Source organism: Anabrus simplex, chromosome 6 (assembly GCF_040414725.1).
Source record: "Anabrus simplex isolate iqAnaSimp1 chromosome 6, ASM4041472v1, whole genome shotgun sequence".
In the NCBI taxonomy this organism is placed as follows: Eukaryota; Metazoa; Arthropoda; class Insecta; order Orthoptera; family Tettigoniidae; genus Anabrus; species Anabrus simplex.
This window is the reverse complement of record NC_090270.1, coordinates 336,403,246-336,426,664: the sequence shown is the minus strand read 5'-3', so window position 1 is coordinate 336,426,664 and position 23,419 is coordinate 336,403,246. Positions and strand designations below refer to the sequence as shown.

Here is a 23,419-nt window from a genome sequence, read left to right as displayed (position 1 = left end):
ATCTAGCCAAAGTTACAAGCCACAGCATGACAATATGAAACCAACAAATCTCACTTACTACAATACAGCATACTTACAAACAAATTTCACTTAACCTATGATTAAATACAATAATATACGTGATACCTAATTATTACAGTCTAAATGATGAGAAACAGAATATAAAAATCAAATGAATCGGGTTAATAATAATAATAATAATAATAATAATAATAATAATAATAATGATAATAATAATAATAAATAATGAATGGAATCTGTAACCCTGTTGTACGGTTACAGAACGCCTCCCTCATGAAATAATCGATTAAATGAATCGATTGATTCATGAAATATCTACACAATCACCTGAAATCGAGTACACCATAGATACATGTATAAAAATGCCCTTTGCAAATTTGGTACATAGTATCATCCATCTGGATGTTCGTTGTTACACATATAAAACATTGATCAATTATCATTTTCACTTCGATTATACAGTATTATTTACATACAGATTACATTTCTTTCTCACTTCTGTCGTTTCAAACGTTCATTGAGTGTTCAAAAGTAATTCTCGAAGACATATCATTATATACACTGTCTCCAAGCACTGGAGTTTATTGCACTGCCGTGCTCACTTAATATCACAACACACGCTAATTTCACTGAAGTCCTGTTCGCAATGCCAGCTTCATAAAATATGGTGAATTAACATAATAATGAAACTTAATCAACAAACTCACATGATATATTTCTTAAGATTTCTTATATTGTATGTGCCTACGATATTTCCTTCCTTGTCTTCTAATGAATAAGCACATTTCCCAATCCGTTTCACTACGGTGAAGTATCCCTGATATAACAAGAAAAACTTAGAAAATTGACCAGCTTCTGCTGATGACGGGAGTGGCACTCTGAGTAAAACCTTGTCACCAAGCTCAAATTCATCCAATTTAGTCTTACAAAAATTATCATGCCCAATCTTACCGTGTTATCCTTCTTAGGTATAATAACAAGTGGATTCAAAATTAGGACTACATGATGGTTCAATTATATTATAATCTAGCATAATGTCAATCTGCTCTTCAACAGCGCTAGCGTATTTTAACGGAATGGGATATTTCGGTCCTACAAAAGTTGAGTTATCAATAACATTAAATTTGTGTTCGTAAAGATGTGTTCTACCAGGCCGATCGCTAAAAACATCACTATGTGATATCAATAATTCACACAATTCGTCCTTCTGACTTTCCGCTAAATTACATTTCTCCACTGTCTCATACAATTCATCTCTAGAATCTCTCTGTATGGACACATGGCAGACATCAATATTTTTCCTAATATTAGGAATTTCACAAGATCCTTCCGTACTAGAACACACTTTATTCGCACTAATTTCTGACAAAACATCATATGGTAAACTGACTTCCCTGCTACTCTTTCCCCAAATAAGATTGACATTACACAGATCAAAATTTAATTTAGCCTTGTGACACGTTAACCAGTCGGTACCTAAAATAACGGCATAAACTAAATTAGGCACTACTAAGCATGGTTGGAAAATACATTCTCCACTTATGCTAATGGGGACAGCTATTTGTTTATTCACTCTTTGAGACTTGTTTCCAACAGCTGTTACGATGAACGTATTCCTCACTGGAATTTCCGCTACCTCATACTTCTCTCTTAAAACTTCCTCATACAGCTTGGAATTTACACATGACTTCTCACTACCAGAGTCCAACAAAATCTTAACTTTTCTGCCCCATATCAGCAGTTCAATCGTCGGTGTAACAGTAACACTACTTAAATTATCCTCATAACATAATATAAGATCACTTAACAAATCTTGCCTTATATCTAAATTTAAATTACACTTATAAAATTTATTGTCTACGATTAAGTCGTCACTTAAAACATTTGAATTATTGCTACTTAGGTCACAATCATGTTCACTTACAACTATAGGCTGGTCGACATTAACATACTTATCTACCTTATACGTGAACTCACCATTTACGGACTGTCTCAGTGACCTGTTTATACAGTCCGTTGCTCGTTTAAAGTACTTGGTTCGGTTACGACTTGTTGGTTACACACCTCAGTCGGCCTCCCCTGTTGCCTATTTCCTCTAGCGTCATTATTATTATTATTATGGCCTGTATTCTCTCGCCTCCCAGCTTCTGGTTGATTACCATAATCACGCCTCCCAGTCCTGAAATTTTCCGAACTATTTTGATAATTTCTCTCCCTGTGGAAATTATTATTAGGTCTCTCCTGATATTCTCTTCTGTAGTTACGATTATTCATAGTCCTGTCCTGATTATTAGATTGGTTACCCCTTCCTTCTACATTCCTATTTAGTGTCCTACTATTATTCAAGCTACTACCTAAAGCATCAAAACTTTCCAACAACATCTCCATTTCCTTAATAGTCTCCACTCTTTGCATACAAACAGCTTCTCTTATTCTATCGGGATAGTGCTTAGCCATAAGTCTAACTATATCAGCCTCAGGTCCAATACATTCTAAATTTCTCCACACCAAAACATGAGCCAAAAAGTATTCAGTCATTCTAACACCCTCGTTAGAATTATACCTGCCAAACATTACTCTCTCTCTCTCTCTACTCTGAACACCTTCACTCCAAAATTTAGCCATGAATTTCTCCTTAAATTCAGTTAGACTAGACATCGAGCTTTTATATACTTGAAACCAAGACTTAGTCTCTCCTACGAAAGCATTAGATAAGATCTCCAATACAGTTTCCCAGCTAATAATATTGTCTCTTAATTGAACAGCAAATTTCTTCTCTACTACTCTCATAAATTCCATCGGGTTAAATTCTTTCCCAGAAAACTTAGGTAAGTCATGATCTCTAGTGATTAAACCATTATTTACAATTATTTCACGTACATTTCTACTATTACGCACTTCTTTCTGGAGTACTCTCTGGCAACTCAGAAATTTTTCTTCCAATGTTTCCTCAGCCTTTTCTTCAATTTTTCTTAACTTCTCCTGTAATTTTTCTTCCGATTCTCTCACCTTCTGTGATAATGATTTTTGTTCACTCTCTAGATCACCTACTTCTCCAAGTTTTCTTTCCACCTGTTCTACCCTACTAATACATTTCCTAGTTTCTTGCCCCACTGTATTGGTTATCTTTTCAAACCTTTCTTCTACTAACTCATTGATTTCTCCTTTATTGGACTCGATCTTGGCGCCTAATTCATCAATCTGTTTGATGCATGTCTCACTAATTTGCTCTATTTCCGCATGGAGATTGCTCCGACCCAATTCCATCTCAGCTCTGATGTCACTACACTCCCTATTTACCTTACTTTCTAAATTATTAATTTGCTTACTTATTTCTAACACCTTATGATCTATCTTATTACTAACATCATCAATCTTCTTATTAATACTATTTATGACATTACCCTGAGCTTCAATTTTTTTACTAATAATATTATTCTGAGATTCAATTTTCTCACTCATAATATTATTCTGAGATTCAATTTTCTCACTAATAACCGTTTCAATTTTCTCACTCATAATATTATTCTGAGATTCAATTTTCTCACTAATGACCGTTTCAATTTTCTCACTCATGATATTATTCTGCTCAGTCATTTTGGACATCAGCAAATTAAATAAACCCAGGTCAATCACCCCTTTACTTTGATCTTGCGTGACAGCGTTTTCCTCAGTTTCTACTATTTTCTGACTTTCAGCAGGTCCCACCTTAGTCACCAACTTCCTATTTATGTTACCGCCTTGGATTTCCTTGGACACAATAACCTCAGCCTCATCACCTGACTGCATATTGCTATCCTTGTCCATCTTCGGTTTCCTACTAATTTTTCGCGATCTCAAAGCTATTTCCCCTTGCAATTCCTCTGACATTACCCCTTAAATACAAACTTCAACAAAATGACCTTCCTAACATTACTCGGTGAATTTAACATGTGCGTACTCATTAAAAGAACTGATCCATGTATATTGCCATTCAGAAACACTTTTCTGAACCTTTCGAGCCCCACGTTGCTGGCGACACGTTGTGGCTACTCCAACCACTACTCTTATACTTACATCTCCTTCACACAATATACATAACATTTGTTTGAGCGCCAGTTGCTTTTTTAAGAAAAACAACAAAATTCGGTAGAGCATACCTCTTATATCAATTATCTCAAGGCGTGAGGTGATAAACTCACATATTTGGCAATATACAGGGATATGGATCAGGACAATATTAAATTACTGTTGCATTTCCACAATTGAGGATTGTACATGGAACTGGAATCACTTATTATAATTAAAAAATAAAACTGAGTTTATGACTAAATTTACGTCACAATGAACAATCATTTACGTCTTTTAATTTAACAAAAGAGATATATCGTGAGATTTGCGGTACAAAGAAAAGGAAAATTTAATCTAAACAAAAAAAGCTATTGGCATGAACTTGAAGTGAGATGTGATATCGCCGCTGATTACACTCTTCTTCATGTTATGAATGCATAACATGTCTGATGCTTTAATTACCTGTTGTCTGCATACACCGCTGTTGAACTTGAAAATTCTTGGGAAAACCTGTGAGCTGAAGTCGGGAGCCGTCTGTTGTTATCTTCTTATATAACAAGGAGTTGGCCTACATACCATGTACGCGTGTAGGGAGCTCCAATGTAATCACGTCCACTCAGTATATTATAAGAGATTTGAAAATATAATGGAGACATCTTGTGAAGTCCATCCTCCAAGAAGATGATGTTTCTTTATCAGCATAGTACCCGTCTCTGCTCGGATACAAGCACCACTTGTAGACTTCCTCGATGATTACCTCTTCAAACACAACTGTTAGCTCTGACCATCACACTAAGACCACTTCTTCCATTTGATACATCTGACTATTACATATGATCTCTACACGATATCAACTGCTTATGAACTGAGTAAGAACAGAATACCTCTCCCCACCGTCGCCTTGACTTTATATAACCTCGCGATGACGACTCCTCTCCCTACTCCTGTTCATCCCTTCCACTTCCACATACAGTAGCTGGCGAATACTGACACTTGGTCGCAATCACGTGTCCACGCACTGATGTCATCAGTCAAGTGTTGTCTAAGCTTACCCAAGCGGTCCGAGAATGACTGTACCGAATGAGTCACCGGGAAATCTCCTTGTACACAACATTCCCAGTTAAACATAGCCTCGATTGCAAAATACTATGCCAGCTCATCTAGCCAAAGTTACAAGCCACAGCATGACAATATGAAACCAACAAATCTCACTTACTACAATACAGCATACTTACAAACAAATTTCACTTAACCTATGATTAAATACAATAATATACGTGATACCTAATTATTACAGTCTAAATGATGAGAAACAGAATATAAAAATCAAATGAATCGGGTTAATAATAATAATAATAATAATAATAATAATAATAATGATAATAATAATAATAAATAATGAATGGAATCTGTAACCCTGTTGTACGGTTACAACACGAGGCAACACGAGACAGCTGTCGGACTGCCGCCTAGGCGCGAACTACCCGGCTGGCATGAGACCGGATAAAAATGAATAGGACAGCAATAATCACATCTAATATGAGTGGTATTAGTTTTAAATTACGATACTAGATGGCAGAAGTGATTATGAATAGCCCGACGCCTATAGGAAGCTAACCCAACGTAAGAACACATTTAGAATTACAAGAATGCCTAAAGGCGTCAAGCCCAATACTCGTGCGGCAGCTGTTGACGCCTTTTAGGCGTCAAACCCAGTTAAGGGGTTAAAATCTCTTGATCGTCCCAGTTAAGCGGTTAAAATTCTCTTGATCGTCCTTTACAACATGTATGTTGCATCTGGTAATTTTTGTTATACTTTCAACAACTCCCTTTTATACTTTTCTTGCGTTTTATTCTTTCTGTTCTCAGCTTCCTTATTCTTAAAACTGTGAACACTGAACAACTCTCATGTTTGTCCTCTTGTTGTCGCAAACTTCAGTTTATAATTTTTAGTTGCATAATTCACTTTGTGCACGAATGGTAGGAATATGCGGTGACAATGAATCGATTTGTTTAGCTACTGACCGTACTTGCTCAATCAAGACTGTCACAAGAAGCAGCCCCTTTTCTTCCCTTCCCACCCTTCTTCTGCATTCCACTGGTATACTAACTGTCAACCGACATGTGATAGGTCCGCCAGCAGGATTTGCCTTATCTTGATTTACTAGTTTATGTTTGAAGTGCCAAATTGATTTGATTTGAGGCCGTTATAAAACTTGTACTACAGGAATGACATCAGTCACAAACACTGAAACTGACTCATTTAATGTTTCCTCTAGAATTAAAACTTGTCGCTTACGATAATCTGTATACAAATTACAAGAATCTAATTCAGGTGCTTAAGATGTAATGACTGGTGCTTACGATAACCTGCTATTCTGTATATTACTCTTGATGATTACGGTAATTTCTTTTTTTACATTGTTTTTACCCTCTAGATTCATTTGATGCTTACGTTACTTTGCCAGCATGTGCAATGGAGTTCAGTTGATGTATAAACATCGTAACCTCAATTTTGACAAAAATGTCTCTTATGATACTTTGCCTTTCCAGGGACGATAGATATTTGCCTACTGTGCCAGGATATTCAAGTGATGGGTCTTATGATTTGTGCCAGGGGGACGATCCCCAAAAAGGTGGTGTGGAAATCATGAGAGTGTAGGATGCTAAAGAGATTTTTGTGTCACCTATTCAATACATATAAATTTTTAAAACATTTAGAAATTTATTATTAATTCCATTTGAGACATGTTTCGCCCTTCATTGAGGGCATCATCAGTCAAATTACCTCCTCAAGGCAAAAATCAGGTACCTGATTAGTAATTAAATTGTAAACATTACGATACATTACAATGGGAAAATTAAGCAAACAAGAAAAACTTGTTCAGTGGTGATACAGTTAAACAATATAAGTTTATAGACGTAGTAGTCGGCACCAATGCGTAAATTCACAGCAGAGTCCAGCAGTGGTGTTCCGAAAAATAATTGACACACTTATTAGAAAATCATAGGAAATTATAAATTTTATACAAATATTTACATTGAAACAGTCAGGGGAGAAAGGGTATAAAGTATCTGGCGTCAATGTTGGTAACATTAATTACTGCCGTTAGTTGAAAGTTTACAGGTTGACAGGGTAACTATACAGTAAATTTACATTAACCAATTGAACAGTTGAGAAATTACAGTTTTATTTTATTTATTTAGTCTGATCCAGGACACCCTAGATTTGCCATAAGAGACAGAATAATACACAATAACATTGAGAATTTAAAGTCTCAATAGCATCTCACACTGATGTTTTCGCATAATATTCAGGCTACAAGAAGTTAACTAAACTAAAAAGCGAAAGATTCTAACCCGCAACATATTCCCAATAAATACAATTATCAACAAATAACTGCCATCATTGTTGCCATTCAAATGCACCGTGTACTCAGTGATACCCAATGAGTCTCCGTTCACGCCGACCAAATTCACCGTACTGAACCCGGGACTTCAACCAGACAACTTTCAGTTTGACTACGCCTATAGAACCTCATTTGACATTCTAAAAAAAAAAAACTATGGAATATTTTCTCTGCCCCCTGTGATTATAAACTAAGGTTGGACCGCTCTGCATATTACTGATGTGTTAATGCTGCAATCATCATCCGACAACTAAAACAACGGGACCCACTTGATGCTAGACATTTTTATATCCTTTCTCACCAAGCTGCTCTCTTGTAAATATGTATATAAGCTGTAATTTCTCAACTGTTCTATTGGTTAATGTAAATTTACTGTATAGTTACCCTGTCAACCTGTAAACGTTCAATCAACTCTAAACAGGATAAGAGTCAATCAAGGAAGATGCGGCTATACGCTTTATAAATGGGGCTGGCAGAAGTCTTCTGGGTGTGATTGTGGAGCTACCTCACAGACCATCCACCACGTAATTGCCGAGTGTCCACGGAGAGCATTTCAAGGTCCTTTGGAGGACATTCATAACGCAACTGAGGAGGCCTTGAAATGGATCAATGGACTTGATTTGGAACTATAGGCTTCTGCTTGTATATATTGTATACTTATTTATATAATCTATCTGTGCACATCATACGATAAATAAATAAATAAATAAATAACCAACGGCAGTAATAAATGTTACGAACATTGACGCCAGATACTTTATACCCTTTCTCCCCTGACTGTTTCAATGTAAATATTTGTATAAACTTTATAATTTCCTATGATTTTCTAATGAATGCGCCAATTATTCTTCGGAACACCACTGCTGGACTCTGCTAAAATACCGAGTGAATTTGCGCATTGGTGCCGACTACTATGTCTATAAACTTATATTGTTTAACTGTATCACCACTAAACAAGTTTTTCTTGGATGCTTAATTTTCCCATTGTAATGTATTGTAATGTTTACAATTTAATTACTAATCAGGTACCTGATTTTTGCCTTGAGGAGGTAATTTGACTAATGATGCCCTCAGTGAAGGGCGAAACATGTTGATGCCCTCAGTGAAGGGCGAAACATGTCTCAAATGGAATTTATAATAAATTTCTAAATGTTAAAAAATTTACATGTATTGAATAGGTGACACAATAAACCCTTTAGCATCCTACATTCAGTATCTTCAATACGGATTAACAATGATTTTTATCACTTGCAATCATGAGTGTTCGGAATCAGCACTGATGAACTTGTGGACTTGGGACTGAAAGCTCTCAGGGAGTCTATCCTTATTTTGAGACATCACCTATACTCATTGGAATAAGCAATTGACCTCAAGTCTGAATCATACTTATATTTTAAGTTTTGTAGGAATTATTTCTCAAGTTGTTCTTATAACTTTTTAAATGTTTTGTAGATCTGACCTCAGTCATTATTAATTTTTCAAGTTTTTGACAAACTATTTCTTTTCTGATCCGTATTTATTGTATTGTGTATTCCTTCTTTTCATGCAGCTTCTAGGTGGAGCGAGCATTTTAAATAATATTATTAGTTAAGTGTCCACATTGAAACTTATTCTTAACACATCAAATCTTGAGGGTTTGACATAAGTTAAATTTCCACATAAGCTCCCATGTTGGCAACACATCTGCGTAATCGATCCAGTACGTTTGCAACTGCCATTTTCAAAATGTTGTGTGGAACATTTGTGAACACAGCAGTAATAGTTGCTTTCAATTCATCCAAGGTTCTTGATTTTTGTCATTATGCCTCTTCCTTTGCCTGTCCCCAAAAAGAAAAATGTTCGGGGTATGACATATGGACTGTCAGCCAGCCATTCATGTGGGCCATGTCTGCCAATCCATCAACCTGGGAAATGGTCATGCAACCACTTGCAAACATCATGTGTGAAATGTGGAGATGTGCCATCCTGCATAAAGTGAGGCCACTGAGCAGTTACTAGCCACACACGATACCTTTCACCCAGGGGGTCTCTTCCCACATCGCGCTCACTTCTTCTCTCCCTGGCCACCTTCTGCGTGACGTCATGTGATATGAGACAGCGCTCGTCCGTCCTGTTGACACGTATTACTACTACAGTCTAAAATGATCATAACTTCTGAACCATTCATGCAAATAATGTCCTGACATGGTTATTGTAATTCTTATTAAATACTGGAGGAGGTCAAACAATTTATTTTGTTGAGGAACTCGAGGATAATATCGAAATATTTATTTAATTTTAAGGAGTTATACTTTTTACCGCTGACTATAGCATAAAATCACTTCTAGAGGATAGCCATTTAGAAATAGGTATGTGCCATCGCAGACTTTTTTGTAGAGGTTTCTGTGCTCTACAATTCGTACGCTTACACATGGGGTCTATCGTTGATGGTTCACACAGCGTAAGCCAAGAAAGCAAGTGCCCGACCGGCCGACATTTTTGTCTCTTTCTATGTATTTATATCAGATCACGGATACATAATAATTTTATAGTGGTTCACTACGCGAACAGTGTTCGTATTGTCAGTATCTGAAGTAGAACCACTGTACTGACTAAAATGCAGTCAACATATTACGGAAACATGTGTGGCGCTATAAATTGTCGGCACGTAAAAGAACTCCCGTGGGACAAAATGATGGCACCTCGAGTCTCAGAAAACCGTAAATGTTGTTAGTGAGACGTAACACAAATAATATTATTATTATTATTATTATTATTATTATTATTATTATTATTATTATTATTATTATTATTATTATTTTGCATATTATAAAGACAATAACCACAACAACCATCATAGTCAGTTAGTTTGCTACTGTGATGGCATAACAATACTTCCTCGTCAGCAATGCTTGGTTGTTGATACACTTTGTAATAAACTCTTGAATATATTCATTATTACAGCTCGTACGGCAAAAAGGTGTCAGATATAAATGACTGAATGAAAATCATATTTTCTATAATTATTGTTATGAGCTAACAGCCGGGCTGAGTAGGAACTCAAATGGTAGAGCGCTGGCCTTCTTAGCCCAACTTGGCAGGTTTGATCCTGTCTCAGTCCGGTGGTGAAGGTGCTCAGATACATAGTTAGTGGGACGTAGAATCCAATAACATTAACATTATTATGTGCTAATAACTTATATTTCTGAATGTATTTCGAAGCTCGTGAAATAATACCGTATCTGTGATCCGATATACAGTAAATACGAAGAAAGAGACAAAAATGTTGTGTGAGAAGAGACCTGTTAATGGATCTCTGTTATTTCAAAAGGGGGCCTCGCACATCCCAGTCATGAGTGGTTAGAAAACATAGATCAGTTCAAAATTTCATTTGGTGTGTTTCACGGTAAGACTGTATCCAGATGAAAAAACATAATGAAAACTCTTATTTCTATTGTTAAGTCAAAATTTCCAGTATTCCATGACAAAATAATTTGTCTCTGAGTAAGGACCAGGACATTTATTAGGATAAGGCATTTTAATGCAAAGAGTAAGGAGCTAACACTGAGAAAATATGCCGATAAGAAGGCTAAGCTGTGGGCTGGTTCATCAAGTAATTAAGTCTCCTGACACGTACGTTTTAATATAATTCCATAAAGATGTCGATATGATATATGTTTTCCTATGCCATTTGATATAAATATTTACTTCATTAAGAAATAAATTAATTATTTTGAGTTGCATGGCAATGTTTTGTTTCTTATCCTATTATATGTCATGTATTTGATAATTGTTGTACTACCTGCTCAGCATGTGACGAAATTTAACGCATTTTCACGTTTTAAAATCTATTGGAAGTGCCGTTATTTATTGAACCGGACTAAACCAGACTATTATTTGATGAAAGATTGAGAAGATGTTTCACAGGCGCGAGAACTCACAGGCTTGCTGTACTGCGACTCTGTACGTTACTCGCTATCGTTCATATCGTGTGACGTCATAGCGTTCCAGCCAATGGAAGCTTCAACCGCCGGAGTAGCCTACCTTTTATTCTAGTTACCTTGCCTTTCACCATTCACTGTTGTGTAGAGAAAGAGAGAACCAACAGTGGAAGATCGTGTAATCCCGCACCACAGTGTTAGTTTTAAATGTCCTTGCGCCTTCTCACTCGCCCAATAATGACAGGTACATCTTTTGACTAAATTGCCATTGTGAAACACAGCCTCTTCTGACCACAGCACATTGTTAAACAGTTCCAGCCAATCATCATGGCAGACCAAAAGGATTTCGGCAAACTCCATCCTTTGGTCACAATCTTCAGGAAACAATATTGCTGGACATATGGTTCCAATTTCTTCCAGCAGAGATCCTTTTTCAGAATGGTTCTAACTGCATAAACTGTTAGACCACTTTCACGAGACCCTTGACGCAATGACTTTTGTGGACTCCTGGTAAACATCTGATGAACAGTAGCAACATTGGCGTCTGTTTTCAAGGTTGATAATCTACCTCATCTTCTTGAATCAGGGACACTGACCATTGTTAGCCACTTGCAATGACATTTTTAATTGTGTGTGGGTCTGGCGTCACATGAATGCTACGTTTAGCCCTCCACCAACTTTGCATGTGTGCAACAGATCCTTATACCGCATATTGTGCTGTTATATTGGCTCTTTCCTCCACACTTACCTTACGTGCCATATTTCACCTGCAACAAAGAAATGATATGTTAAACAAAACCTCAAGGCAAAGTGAGTTTGATGACTGAGTTTCAAAGTAGTTCTTTTACTACTAATAAAGTCACAGTAATTCGAAAATAAGGAGTGATGTATCAAACGCCGTATAGATTTCATGTCATAAAATAACCTATCCCAGAATACAGGGAAAACAGAATTCCCTTATTTATGCTGTTGATGTTGTTGTTCTAGTTTAGAGACTGGTTTGATACAGCTCTCCATGCCACAGTATCCTGTGCTAACCTTTTCATTTCTACGTAACTGCTACCTCCTTCATCTACTCTAATGTGTTTTTCTACACCTGCTGTTCTTACCCCCTACACTTCCCTCAAAAGCTATCTGAAAACATTCTGGCTGTCGTAAGGAGTGTCCTATCATTCTGTCTCTTCTTCTGGTCAAAGTTTGCCAAATATATCTCCTTTCACCAATTCGATTCATTATCTCTTCATTCGTGATTCGATCTACCCATCTCACCTGCAACATTCTTCTGTAACACCACATTTCAAAAGCTTCTATTATCTTTCTTTCTGAGCTAGTTATCGTCTGTGTCACTTTCATATAATGCCACACTCCAGACAAAAGTCTTCAAAGATATCCCGCGTGGTGGCCATAATTGTTAAGGCACTGAAGTCTAAGATGGTCTGACACCAAGGTTAGCCAGTTCGAGTCCCGTTGGTCGAAAAAAATTTCACCATCAGATATAGCAGGGTAGGAGAGGTGGTAGTATACAATTTCTAATCACTAGATTGTGTGCCAAAAGCCTGGATTCAATTCCAAACCTCTCTGCAGTACTCGTATGGAATGAGGGCATATGGCGCTGTTGATGGTGATTCGTCCGTCTGAAGGGGACGTTAATCCTTGAGCAGACCCCTTGGTGCTATTCGACAGGACTAGGCTATGTGCCGGCACTGGGTTTCACCCTCTCCCTACTATCATATATCACGTCATTCATTTCATCTCATTAACTTCTCTGATGAGGTTGGCGTCAGGAAGGGCATCCGGTCATAAAAACCCGCCACGACAGATTCATTGTAATAGACAAGAAAAATGTTCCACCGATCAATACATTTATTGTGAATGAATTATTGTACTAGTACCGGTTTCGGCCTATCTTGGCCATCATCAGCTAGCACATAAATTTACAGTCATTAGACAAAATTACAAAGATGTTACGTTAGAGCATCCGGATGTCTAATGAAAAATGGAAGTAAAATATAATATGTTGCGTTAAAATATCTCTGATTAAAAGTGGTGCTCTAAAATTAAACCCTATCTTGCTGTATATATAAATCTTACCTGACTAGGCCTACATCAACAGTTGAATTGCACAGTACTCAATTTTCAAATTTTAATGACAAGAGTTCTTATAACATACCAATACAAAGTATATCAGCCATAGAACATTCTCGATATTCACTTAATACAACTTAATCAACACAAGAACTACAAGAGGATTGAAGAATGAATGCAACGCAACATGAACTCAAATTTTATTAGACTTTTTTAAAATATACCATATTTTAATGTGTTTAATGTGCTATATTTTTTAGTGTCTTATGATGTGGCATATATATTTTAATGTGTTTATGTACTCATGTCCATGCTCAATCAATAGGTTTTAGTTTATTATAACCATCACCACTTTTAATCAGAGATATTTTAACGCAACATACTATATTTTACTTCCATTTTTCATTAGACATCCGGATGCTCTAACATAACATCTTTGTAATTTTGTCTAATGACTGTAAATTTGTGTGCTAGCTGATGATGGCCAAGATAGGCCGAAACCGGTACTAGTGCAATAATTCATTCACAATAAATGTATTGATCGGTGGAACATTTTTCTTGTCTATTACATTGAATCCAATCAATACGGAATATGAAACTTATAAATAATAATACGACAGATTCATCTCACCTCATACCCGACCCCATAGGAAAACGGAACAAGGGTTGGACTGTTCTTCTCCATCGTGCAACATCTGCTCTTAACGCCGGTTCTCAACTGGACGTGTGCTACATTGATATTGCTAAGGCTTTTGATACCGTAGACCACGCACTTCTTTCCTGTAAACTCTCAGAACGTTTTAATATCCATGGTCGCTTGCTAACTCTCCTGCAGAGCTTCCTCAATACCAGAACTCAGCGTGTGGTTCTTGATGGGTTCAGTTCGACTCTTGTTATGGTACATTCTGGCGTCCCATAGGGCAGTGTTCTTATTCCGCTTCTTTTTGTCTTATTTATTGACGATCTCATTAATTCTATATCCTCCGTTTCTTGTGAAATTCTGCTATTTGCAGATGACTGTAAAATATTCAAACAAATCGATTCTTTATCTGACGTAAACTCCTTACAGAGTGGGCTTAATTCACTCTCTGAATGGTGCTCCACATGGCGTCTTAAGCCTAATCCTGCCAAGTGTTCCTCTATTTCAATCACGCTTCGTAAGTCCCCTATTCTCAGTAAGTACTCCCTTCTCGGTACCCCGTTCCCAACTCTAACAGAACAAAATGACTTAGGAGTGATGTTTGACAGTAAATTGTTATTTGTCCCCCATATACAAAAGATAACCGCACGAGCAATGTCACTTCTCGGTTTGTTGTATAGATTTTCTGACATAACCGATATCCGCGCCCTCCGAGCCTACTATGTATCTTGCATCCTACCGATTATTGAATTCGCGTCTCCCATTTGGTCTACCTCTTCACCCACTAATCTGAATCATATTGACCGCGTGCAGTCATTCTTCTGTGCCATTGTTAGAGCCAGAGTATCTGATTGTCGAAACTTGAGCAGTAATCAGATACTAGACAAGTTAAACCTTCACCCGTTATCTAGTCGCAGGAATGTAGCCAACCTTAGATTCCTATATAACGCTGTTAACGGTTTATTTCGTTCTCCTGAACCTGCATCCTTCTTTTCCTTACATGTTCCAACTCGCAAAACCAGGATTACTCCGCCCCGTCATATTCCGTATTCCCGCCTCTCTCTCGTTCAAAGAAGTTTATTTATCCGCATACCAACCCTCCTTAACTCTTTATCTTCTGACAGGAACTTGGACGTTTTTTCTTCGTATGCCTCCTTTAATAGATTCTTCCTTAACTTAACCTAGTTCATTTTGTTCATATTCCTTTTTTCTCTTCTCATTGCTGTCCTCTCTTTTGTTCATAATATAATATTTATTTATTTTTTACTGTACTATACAATTACTTAAGTGTTATATCTGTATTTATCTTACTGTGCCTAGCTATAAGTTCTTCTCTTCGTTTTACGTTCAACAATTTTTCTCGTTGTTTCTTTAGCCTTTATTTTTTGTTTTTATATGTTGTGTCTCTAATTTTGTTAGTTTTTAATTTTTTCCTCTATTTTTATCGTTAGATGTTTTTCGTCATTATTCTTCCACTTTTCTTTATGCTTGCCTTGTGCTACTCTATTGTAAATATGTATTTCATTGTGGAACTCTGTAATTCGGCTTCTCGCTGTTTTGGTTTCCCAAATAAATAAACAAACATCATTGTTCGAAGTGAGCAAATATCTTTCCCTAAGATAGGCCTTCCTTGCTTGTGCTAGTCTGCATTTTATGTTACCTTACCTCTGCTGTCATTAGTTATTTTACTACCAAAGTTGATATCTATGGAAAATGTAAAGAAATATTTCTGTAAAATGGACTAGTATTTGTAATTCTAATTCATTCAAGGTGTCATAAACCCTGACTTTAAAAATTATCTTTTAAACTTGAATGTGTTTCAAGATACAAGTAGCTACTTTTCCTTTCAGGTATTTTATGCATACCATTTTAGTATTTGTTATTCCTTTACCAGTGATTTTTTGAGTGTTTTTCTATTGGTTTGATTGTGTTTTTCTTCAGATGGTGAAACTGACAAAGATTCACCTTGGAAATCATTCTCTCGCAATTACCTGGGATCAGATGTACCATTCATTCCAACATCACCAATGGAGATCTTTTTGACAGCTTTGTTGTGTATAATCAGTGTAGCAGTTGTGGCATATATGATGGTTGTTCTGTACCGTTGTGTGTGCAGCAGAAATTATGCTGAATGGAGAGCCAGCTGGGCTGGCGAATGCGAACAAGTTGCCGATGGAATCGCCCAGGTAAGGAGTTTTGAAGACCTGTCTGTAAAGATAGATTTTCTTGATCTTAGGTATGGTTCAGATCATTACACATGTGGAGTTTTTAAGAGAAGTCACATCCATGATGTTTGAATTCTGTGTAAAACTGGAGGTCCCATGGCTATGATCATGATGACAATAGTCATGTAAAACTACAAGCTTGTGTGCTTTGATCATTAGTCATTACAGTATCACTCTTGAATTGTTTGTCCCAGTATGTTTTTATTAAAAACTGTTGAGGTTTTTAATCAGTCTGTAAGCATCCCCGGATCTTGGCTACCTTAATAGAATTTTCTAGGCTACTATTCTATCAGACCATTTTCAGGATATATCTGAAATACATTACTCAGAAATAGTTTTACATATTATGATTTCACACACGTCATGGTTCCTCAAGCTGTTTACAGTATGCACTGTAGACCAATGTCTTAGACAAATAGCGACACTAAACCCAGATCAGGTTCAACATTTGTCTGATAGGAGGCATTTGTCTTGTTGGCGAATTTAACATCACCTGTAATGTAGGTGGTGTTGAGGCAGCACGTGTCAAACTGAGCTAGATGTGGCAAGAATACCCATTTCTGCTATTGACCACATATAAATTGTGACGTTACTGCAAGAAGGATGGCAACGAGTGAATGTTGCCGCTCATGCTGGGTTGAATCACTATGATATCTCCAGAGTTTGGAAAAAGTTTAGGGAGACACAAATGGTTGCTGATGAACAACAGAAGGGACGCCCATGCGAAACAACTCATAGAGAAGGTTCGTATTTGTTCCTTTCAGCACTTTGTAGGTCGACTGCTATTGCCACCTTGTTTCACGAGGATTTTCTGAGGGCGACTGGAGTGAATGTATCATTTCATACAGTGCAAAATCAGGTGCATGACAGATGACTGTGCCATAACATGGTTAAGCTGCCTCGCTCGACGTGCATGGTATTCAGCATGATTTGCAATCTTTTGCATTTTCTTCAGTAATTCTTGTTTTTTCATATTGTTGTATCTGGTCTTTATCTCTCTGGACTAATACTGGGATTAAGTGAAGTAAAATGGAAAGGGAAAGGAATAAAGAAACTAAGAAAGCGGTACACCTTGTTCTGGATGGGTAACAGTAAAGAGAAAAGAAATGGAGTGGGATTTATAGTGAATCAGAATGTTGAACCAATAGCGTAAGTTGAGTATGTAAATGAAAGAATTGTAATAATACACATACATGTAAACAAGGAACTACTGAAGATAGTACAGGTGTATGCTCCACAGACAGGATGAACTGGAAACACATATTGGTGGAGATGGTATCATGATAATGGGAGATCTGAATGCCCATGTGGGAACTGATAGAATGGGGTACAAAAATGTCCTGGGTCCCATGGGTATGGTGATAGAAATGAAGATGGAGAGAAACTGTGGGGATTTTTGTATCAGAAATAACCTGATAATAAAGAACACATGGTTTATGAAGAGGAATAGCCATAAAATCAGCCGATATAGTTGGGATGGACAGTATGGAACACTCATTGATTTTATAATAACAGACCGAGAATGGGGAAGATACGTCATGGATACAAAGATAATCCCCAGTGAAAGTATGGAAGGTGGTCATAGATTATTAATTGTGGAATTAAAGGAAGTAAAAATCCCTAAAATTGTACTGAAGAAGAAACCAAAGATCAGGATTTGGGAATTGGAGGAGGAGGATAGAATGGCATTCCAAGATTGTGTAAAAAGGAAATTACCGAGCTCGATAGCTGCAGTCGCTTAAGTGCGGCCAGTATCCAGTATTCGGGAGACAGTAGGTTCGAACCCCACCGTCGGCAGCCCTAAAAATGGTTTTCCTTGGTTTCCCATTTTCACACCAGGCAAATGCTGGGGCTGTACCTTAAATAAGGCCACGGCCGCTTCCTTCCCACTCCTAGCCCTTCCCTGGCCCATTGTCGCCATAAGACCTATCTGTGTCGGTGCAAAAAAAAAAAAATAATAGCCTAATAATAATAATAATAATAATAATAATAATAATAATAATAATAATAATAATAATAATAATTTAAAAAAGGGAAGTTGCAACACAGAAATAAGAAGTGGAAGAGTGGGATAATTTAAGACCGACATTTGTGGAAGCAGCAATTGAGGTATGCGGGAAAACAAAAGCAAAGGTTAAGGGAAAGGAGACACGGAGGTGGACAGACAAAATAAAAAAATAAATAAAAGAAAGGAACAAGGTGAAGAAAGAAATGGATAAGGAAAACCAAAAAATGTATCAGAGGGATGAGAACATGTGGAATACAAAAGATTTAAACAACAAGTAAAGAGGTGTATCAGGGACGAAAAGGAACAATGTTGGGGAGTTTTTACGAACAAAATTGAGCAAGATAGTTGAGGAAATCAGAAACTATTATACAGAGTAATCAAATCAAAAAAAAAAAATAAAGAAAAATCAAGGCATTAGAGACAGAAGATGGATCCATAGTACATGACGAAATGGGTCTTCAGAAGGTGATGGCAAAATATTTTGAAAAACTTTATAATGAGGATGACTGCTTGGAGGAAGAAGGAGATAAGAAAATGGAAATAATAGATGGAGAAAAAGAAGAAAACCCAATAACATGGTTGGAACTTGAAAGGGCAGTGAAAGCAATGACCAAAGGTAAAGCAAGCGGAAAAGACGAATTCAGTGTTGATATGATTAAGGCAGCAGGAAGCAGTGGACTACAGTGGCTATACCGAGCCCTCAATGCCATATGGAAGGATGAAGGGATACCTGAAGATTATCAACAAGGAAGTAATGTACCATTGTTCAAAACAGGAAATAGGAAGAAATGTGAAAATTATAGAGGTATATCCCTATTATCACATTTGCTAAAAATAATGGGGAAAGTCGTAAACAAAAGACAGGGTTATACAGTGGAACCTAGATTATTCGTTCTCAGAACCTACGTTTTCCTGGATCATGCGTTTAAATTACGTGGTCCCGCGAGCATTGTTATGAAATCACGTTGTAAAAATCCTGCATTATCCGTTCCTTGAAGAAACGATTTCCTAGATCAACCATCCAGAAATTTCAGTCTCATCAACGCTTAATCCTCGATCAAGCGTTTTTCAATAAACTGTATCTCACGAAAGGACGACTATGGCATTTTTATGGATCTTGGCGTTAAGGCCCCATCACTGTGATAATTAGAGCAAGTACTGTAATGGAAAAGCGATCGGCAGTAAACTTGCGTAAAGGACCATCTTAGCATCGAATTCGGGTGATATTGTTTAGAGAATCTCGGAAATTATAAAGCGGATAGTGGCCACAATAATTGTAATGAGATAGAGAGCATTTCGACAGCTCTACTTGAAGACTGAACGAGTTTTGTCAAATGTTCGCACTTATAAAATTTCCACATTATGTCCAGGGTTAGATGTTTATATTTTTACTTTTTTCTATTGTATTTTCCAAACAGGTTTTCGGCACTTTCTTCAGGGCACTGTATAGTAACTGGGCTTTCAGGGAGGAATCAAAACTGCTGCTTCTTCACACAAATCTTGCACAAATCTGGTATTTTAATATTATCGTATACGATTATATTATCAAGACCAGAACAGATGTTGCACCTTACATACAAAAAGCCATGGGAGGTCTTGGGATTGCCTGTTGCTGTTTTGGTCCTAATATAAGACTGGGAATTTTACGTTTCCATGTTATATATATATAAAAAAAAAAAACTGCAATTGTTTTATTTGCGCACGTTTCATGCAAATGGTTTGTATCATTTCCAACTCGTACTGACTTGCAGCGGGAGCGCTTTCCAGCTGAGCCCAAGGTCACGAATAACTAATTTCTCAAGTTTCGATGATATTTTTTTCTCTTTCCAATTTGATTGGATTAGTGATGGGCAGAATTGAATATAATGCATTCGAGAACTTCTGAGAATCGATACTTACCTTCAAAACCATGTTCTCGAATTCAACGTAACCTTTAAAAGTCGATGAAGGCCTAATTTACGTGGTACAAGATTTCCAGAAACTGACTACGAACAGTATACCATAGATTATATTACAATAGAAGTTTAAGAAAAGAAGGGATTTTGCCATCATGTTGGGCGCTTTTGTATCTAATGTGCTTTATTTTGTTAGATGAGAGAATTAAAAACTACTTATGGTTGAATGTTGTTTGCCTTGGTGTTATTAGATTTTTCGAAGAGTTTGCCTAATCAAAGTTGCTGAACTGAAAGAAGTTTTCACGGGAAACTGATGAAGTTTCCGCTGTAAAACTGAATATAAAGTATCGAGATTTTGAACTTGTCTACTGGAAATTAAAGTTTGGTGCCAGTTTCACGGTCTAACTTGTCTGCCTCTCATCCGGAGGGTCTTGGTTCTATTCCCGGCCAGGTCAGGCATTTTTACCTGGGTGTAAGGGCTAGTTCCAGGTCCACTCAGCCTGCGTGATTACCTTTAATTGAGGAGCTATCTAATGGTGAGATGGCAACCCCGGTCTAGAGCCAGGAATAACAGGTGAGAGGATTTGTCACACTGACCATGTGTCACCTCATAATCTGCAGTCCTTTGAGCTGAGCAGCGGTCGGTTGGCAGGCAAAGGCCCATTGGAGCTGTAGTTTGGTTTGGTTTAGGACTGTTGTAAGATTATAATTATACATATTTCATTTTTGTGATGTTTAGCCAAATTTTTGATGGCTTTCATTCATTCCCGAATTTTCCGTTTTCTCCTGTTGTACGTTTTATTTTAATGGTCCCCCCAAAAACGGAGAATCGAGGTTCCACTGTAATAGAAACACAGTTAGAGGAAGAACAATATGGCTCTAGACCGAATAGGTCAACAATAGACTTGATATTTACAGTGCAAACGATAGTGGAAAAACACCTGGAAAGGAAGAAGAAAATCATATTTTTGGATTTGGGTCACTGTTCATTCCAGCAACACTCTAGAATATCATTCATTTCATCTGTCATTCATTAATCATTGCCCTGGAGGAGTGCAACTGCCTTCGACAGCCTGCTCAATTCCTATCCTCGCCTCTAGATAGGGGCTTCATTTATTCCATTCATGACCCGGTCGAATGACTGGAAACACTGTGGATTTTGATTTCATTTCATTTTTGGATTTGGAAAAAGCTTATGATACAGTTAAGAGAAAACATGTAACTTATGGAAGTGCCTATGGAAAAGGAATGTACCACAATCATTAATTAACAAGATTAAACAGAGAGTAAAAGCAGTGTTCAAGTGAGGAGTGGTGACTCTGAAACATTTATACAAAGAAAGGTCTCAAGCAAGGAAGTGCACTGTCACCAGTTGTTGTTTATGATATTGATGGATGAAATCATAAAACGTGTAAGACAGAGTATCAGTAGTGATGAAATGAATGCTTTGGTATTTGCAGATGATGTTGTGATTTGGGGAAAGGGAGGAAAGGAAGTACAAAGGAGACTGGACATTTGGAATGAAAAATCTGAAGGTGTTTTGAATGGTAATTAGTAAAAAGAAAACTGTAGTTATGCACTGTGGAAACGAGAAAAAGAGAAGCCAAGTGAACGTAGACAGAGAACAGTTGGAGAATATAGAAAAGTTTACATATCTGGGTAGCATTATTATTGGAAGTTATGAAATCAATCCTGAAATTAATAACAGACTAAGTAAAGGTACAACATTTTTATCAAGTCAGAGAGCTTTTATGGGATGACAAAGTACCCAAGAGAACGAAATTAACATTATACAAACAGTATTTCATACCAGTTGTAACATACGGACTAGAAACGCTGGTAACTAATAAGTAGGGCCTCGATATTTTGAAAATGCATATGCGCATATGCAAATACATATTTTGTATGTTAGTGTATATTTTGAACGTTAGTGCATATACAGGCATTTTTCTCGTATGGATAATGACCCATTTCACAACTGCTGTTTCCTTCTTTCTGATATTTTTCCTCCTTACAGTAGCCTCCCAAGGTTTGCTTAAACAAGTGCGTTCATCTTTTAACTTGCTCTTCATCTTTGTTTTCGAGATTCAATGGTAATAATGCCTAGAGATAAGAGCTCTAGGTCTTTTTTAATTAAACAGTGGATATTAGGCAATAGTGATCATACAAGTGACGGTGATGTAGTGTACTGTCAACTGTGCGACAAGAGTGTAAAATGCAATAAAAAATTTCAAATTGAACAGCTTTCGAAAACAACTTCAAATCTGAGATTAAAAGAACGGAGTAAGAATACCCAACAGCTACTTTTATACGACCTGAAAACACGGTGTGAAGTTGGTATATTTTCCGCTGATATTTGTAAAGCTTTTGTATGCAGCAACATTTCATTACATAAATTGACTAATACACATCTGCGCTCGTTTCTTGAAAAGTATTGTGTGAATCAAGGCATACCCGATGAAACTACCCTTAGGAAGAACTATTTGTTACTTTCACTGCACGCGTCTGTCGTTGATTCGATACGATCTCACATAGAAGGGATCTGTGTCTGGATATTGGTAGATGAAACAAACAGTTCGTGTGGTCGATACATTGCGAACTTCACAGTGGGTAAATTGTGGCTGGAAGAACCCGGAAAACCTCATTTACTTTCGTACAGAGTGTTAGAGAAAACCAGCCACGCTACAGTTGCGAGATTTGTTAAGGATTACCTGCGACTTCTTGTGACCTAGTAAATCAGAGAGTGATTGTTACAAAGTGCGCCTTTTAGTCACAGATGCAGCTTTGTTTATGTTGAAAGCTTGTCAGTCTCTTTGAATATTTTCACCAAGTCTCATCCATGTTACGTTTGGCGCATGGATTGCATCGTTTTGCAGAAGAAATACGTACCCTCTTTCCGTCAACAAAGTAATTTCAAGTGGGAAACCACTGTTCCTAAGAGCACCGGCTCATCTACAATTATACAACACTCAACTGCCTCAGGTTTGTCTTCCGCCGGAACCTGTTCTCACAAGATAGGGAACTTTGTTATCCGTAGTATCCTTCTACCAGGAGAACTTTAATCAAGTGCAAGATGCAGTTGAAAGTCTTGATGGTAGTCATACTGCATGTGTTCGTGAAGCAAAGTGCGCATTTGAATCTGAAACTGTATATAAAGGTATTAGT

General features: G+C 37.1%; 1 protein-coding gene across 3 annotated transcripts in view; it reads left to right on the top strand.

Annotated features, from left to right (window-relative positions):
• SCAP (SREBP cleavage activating protein) overlaps positions 1-23,419 on the top strand; it is a 364,198-nt gene that overhangs the window by 214,492 nt on the left and 126,287 nt on the right. For all 3 annotated transcript variants that reach the window (XM_067148878.2, XM_067148879.2, XM_067148880.2), the window contains exon 9: positions 16,068-16,312. In XM_067148878.2, coding sequence (XP_067004979.2) covers positions 16,068-16,312 — 245 coding nt within the window. The remainder of the gene's footprint in view (positions 1-16,067; positions 16,313-23,419) is intronic.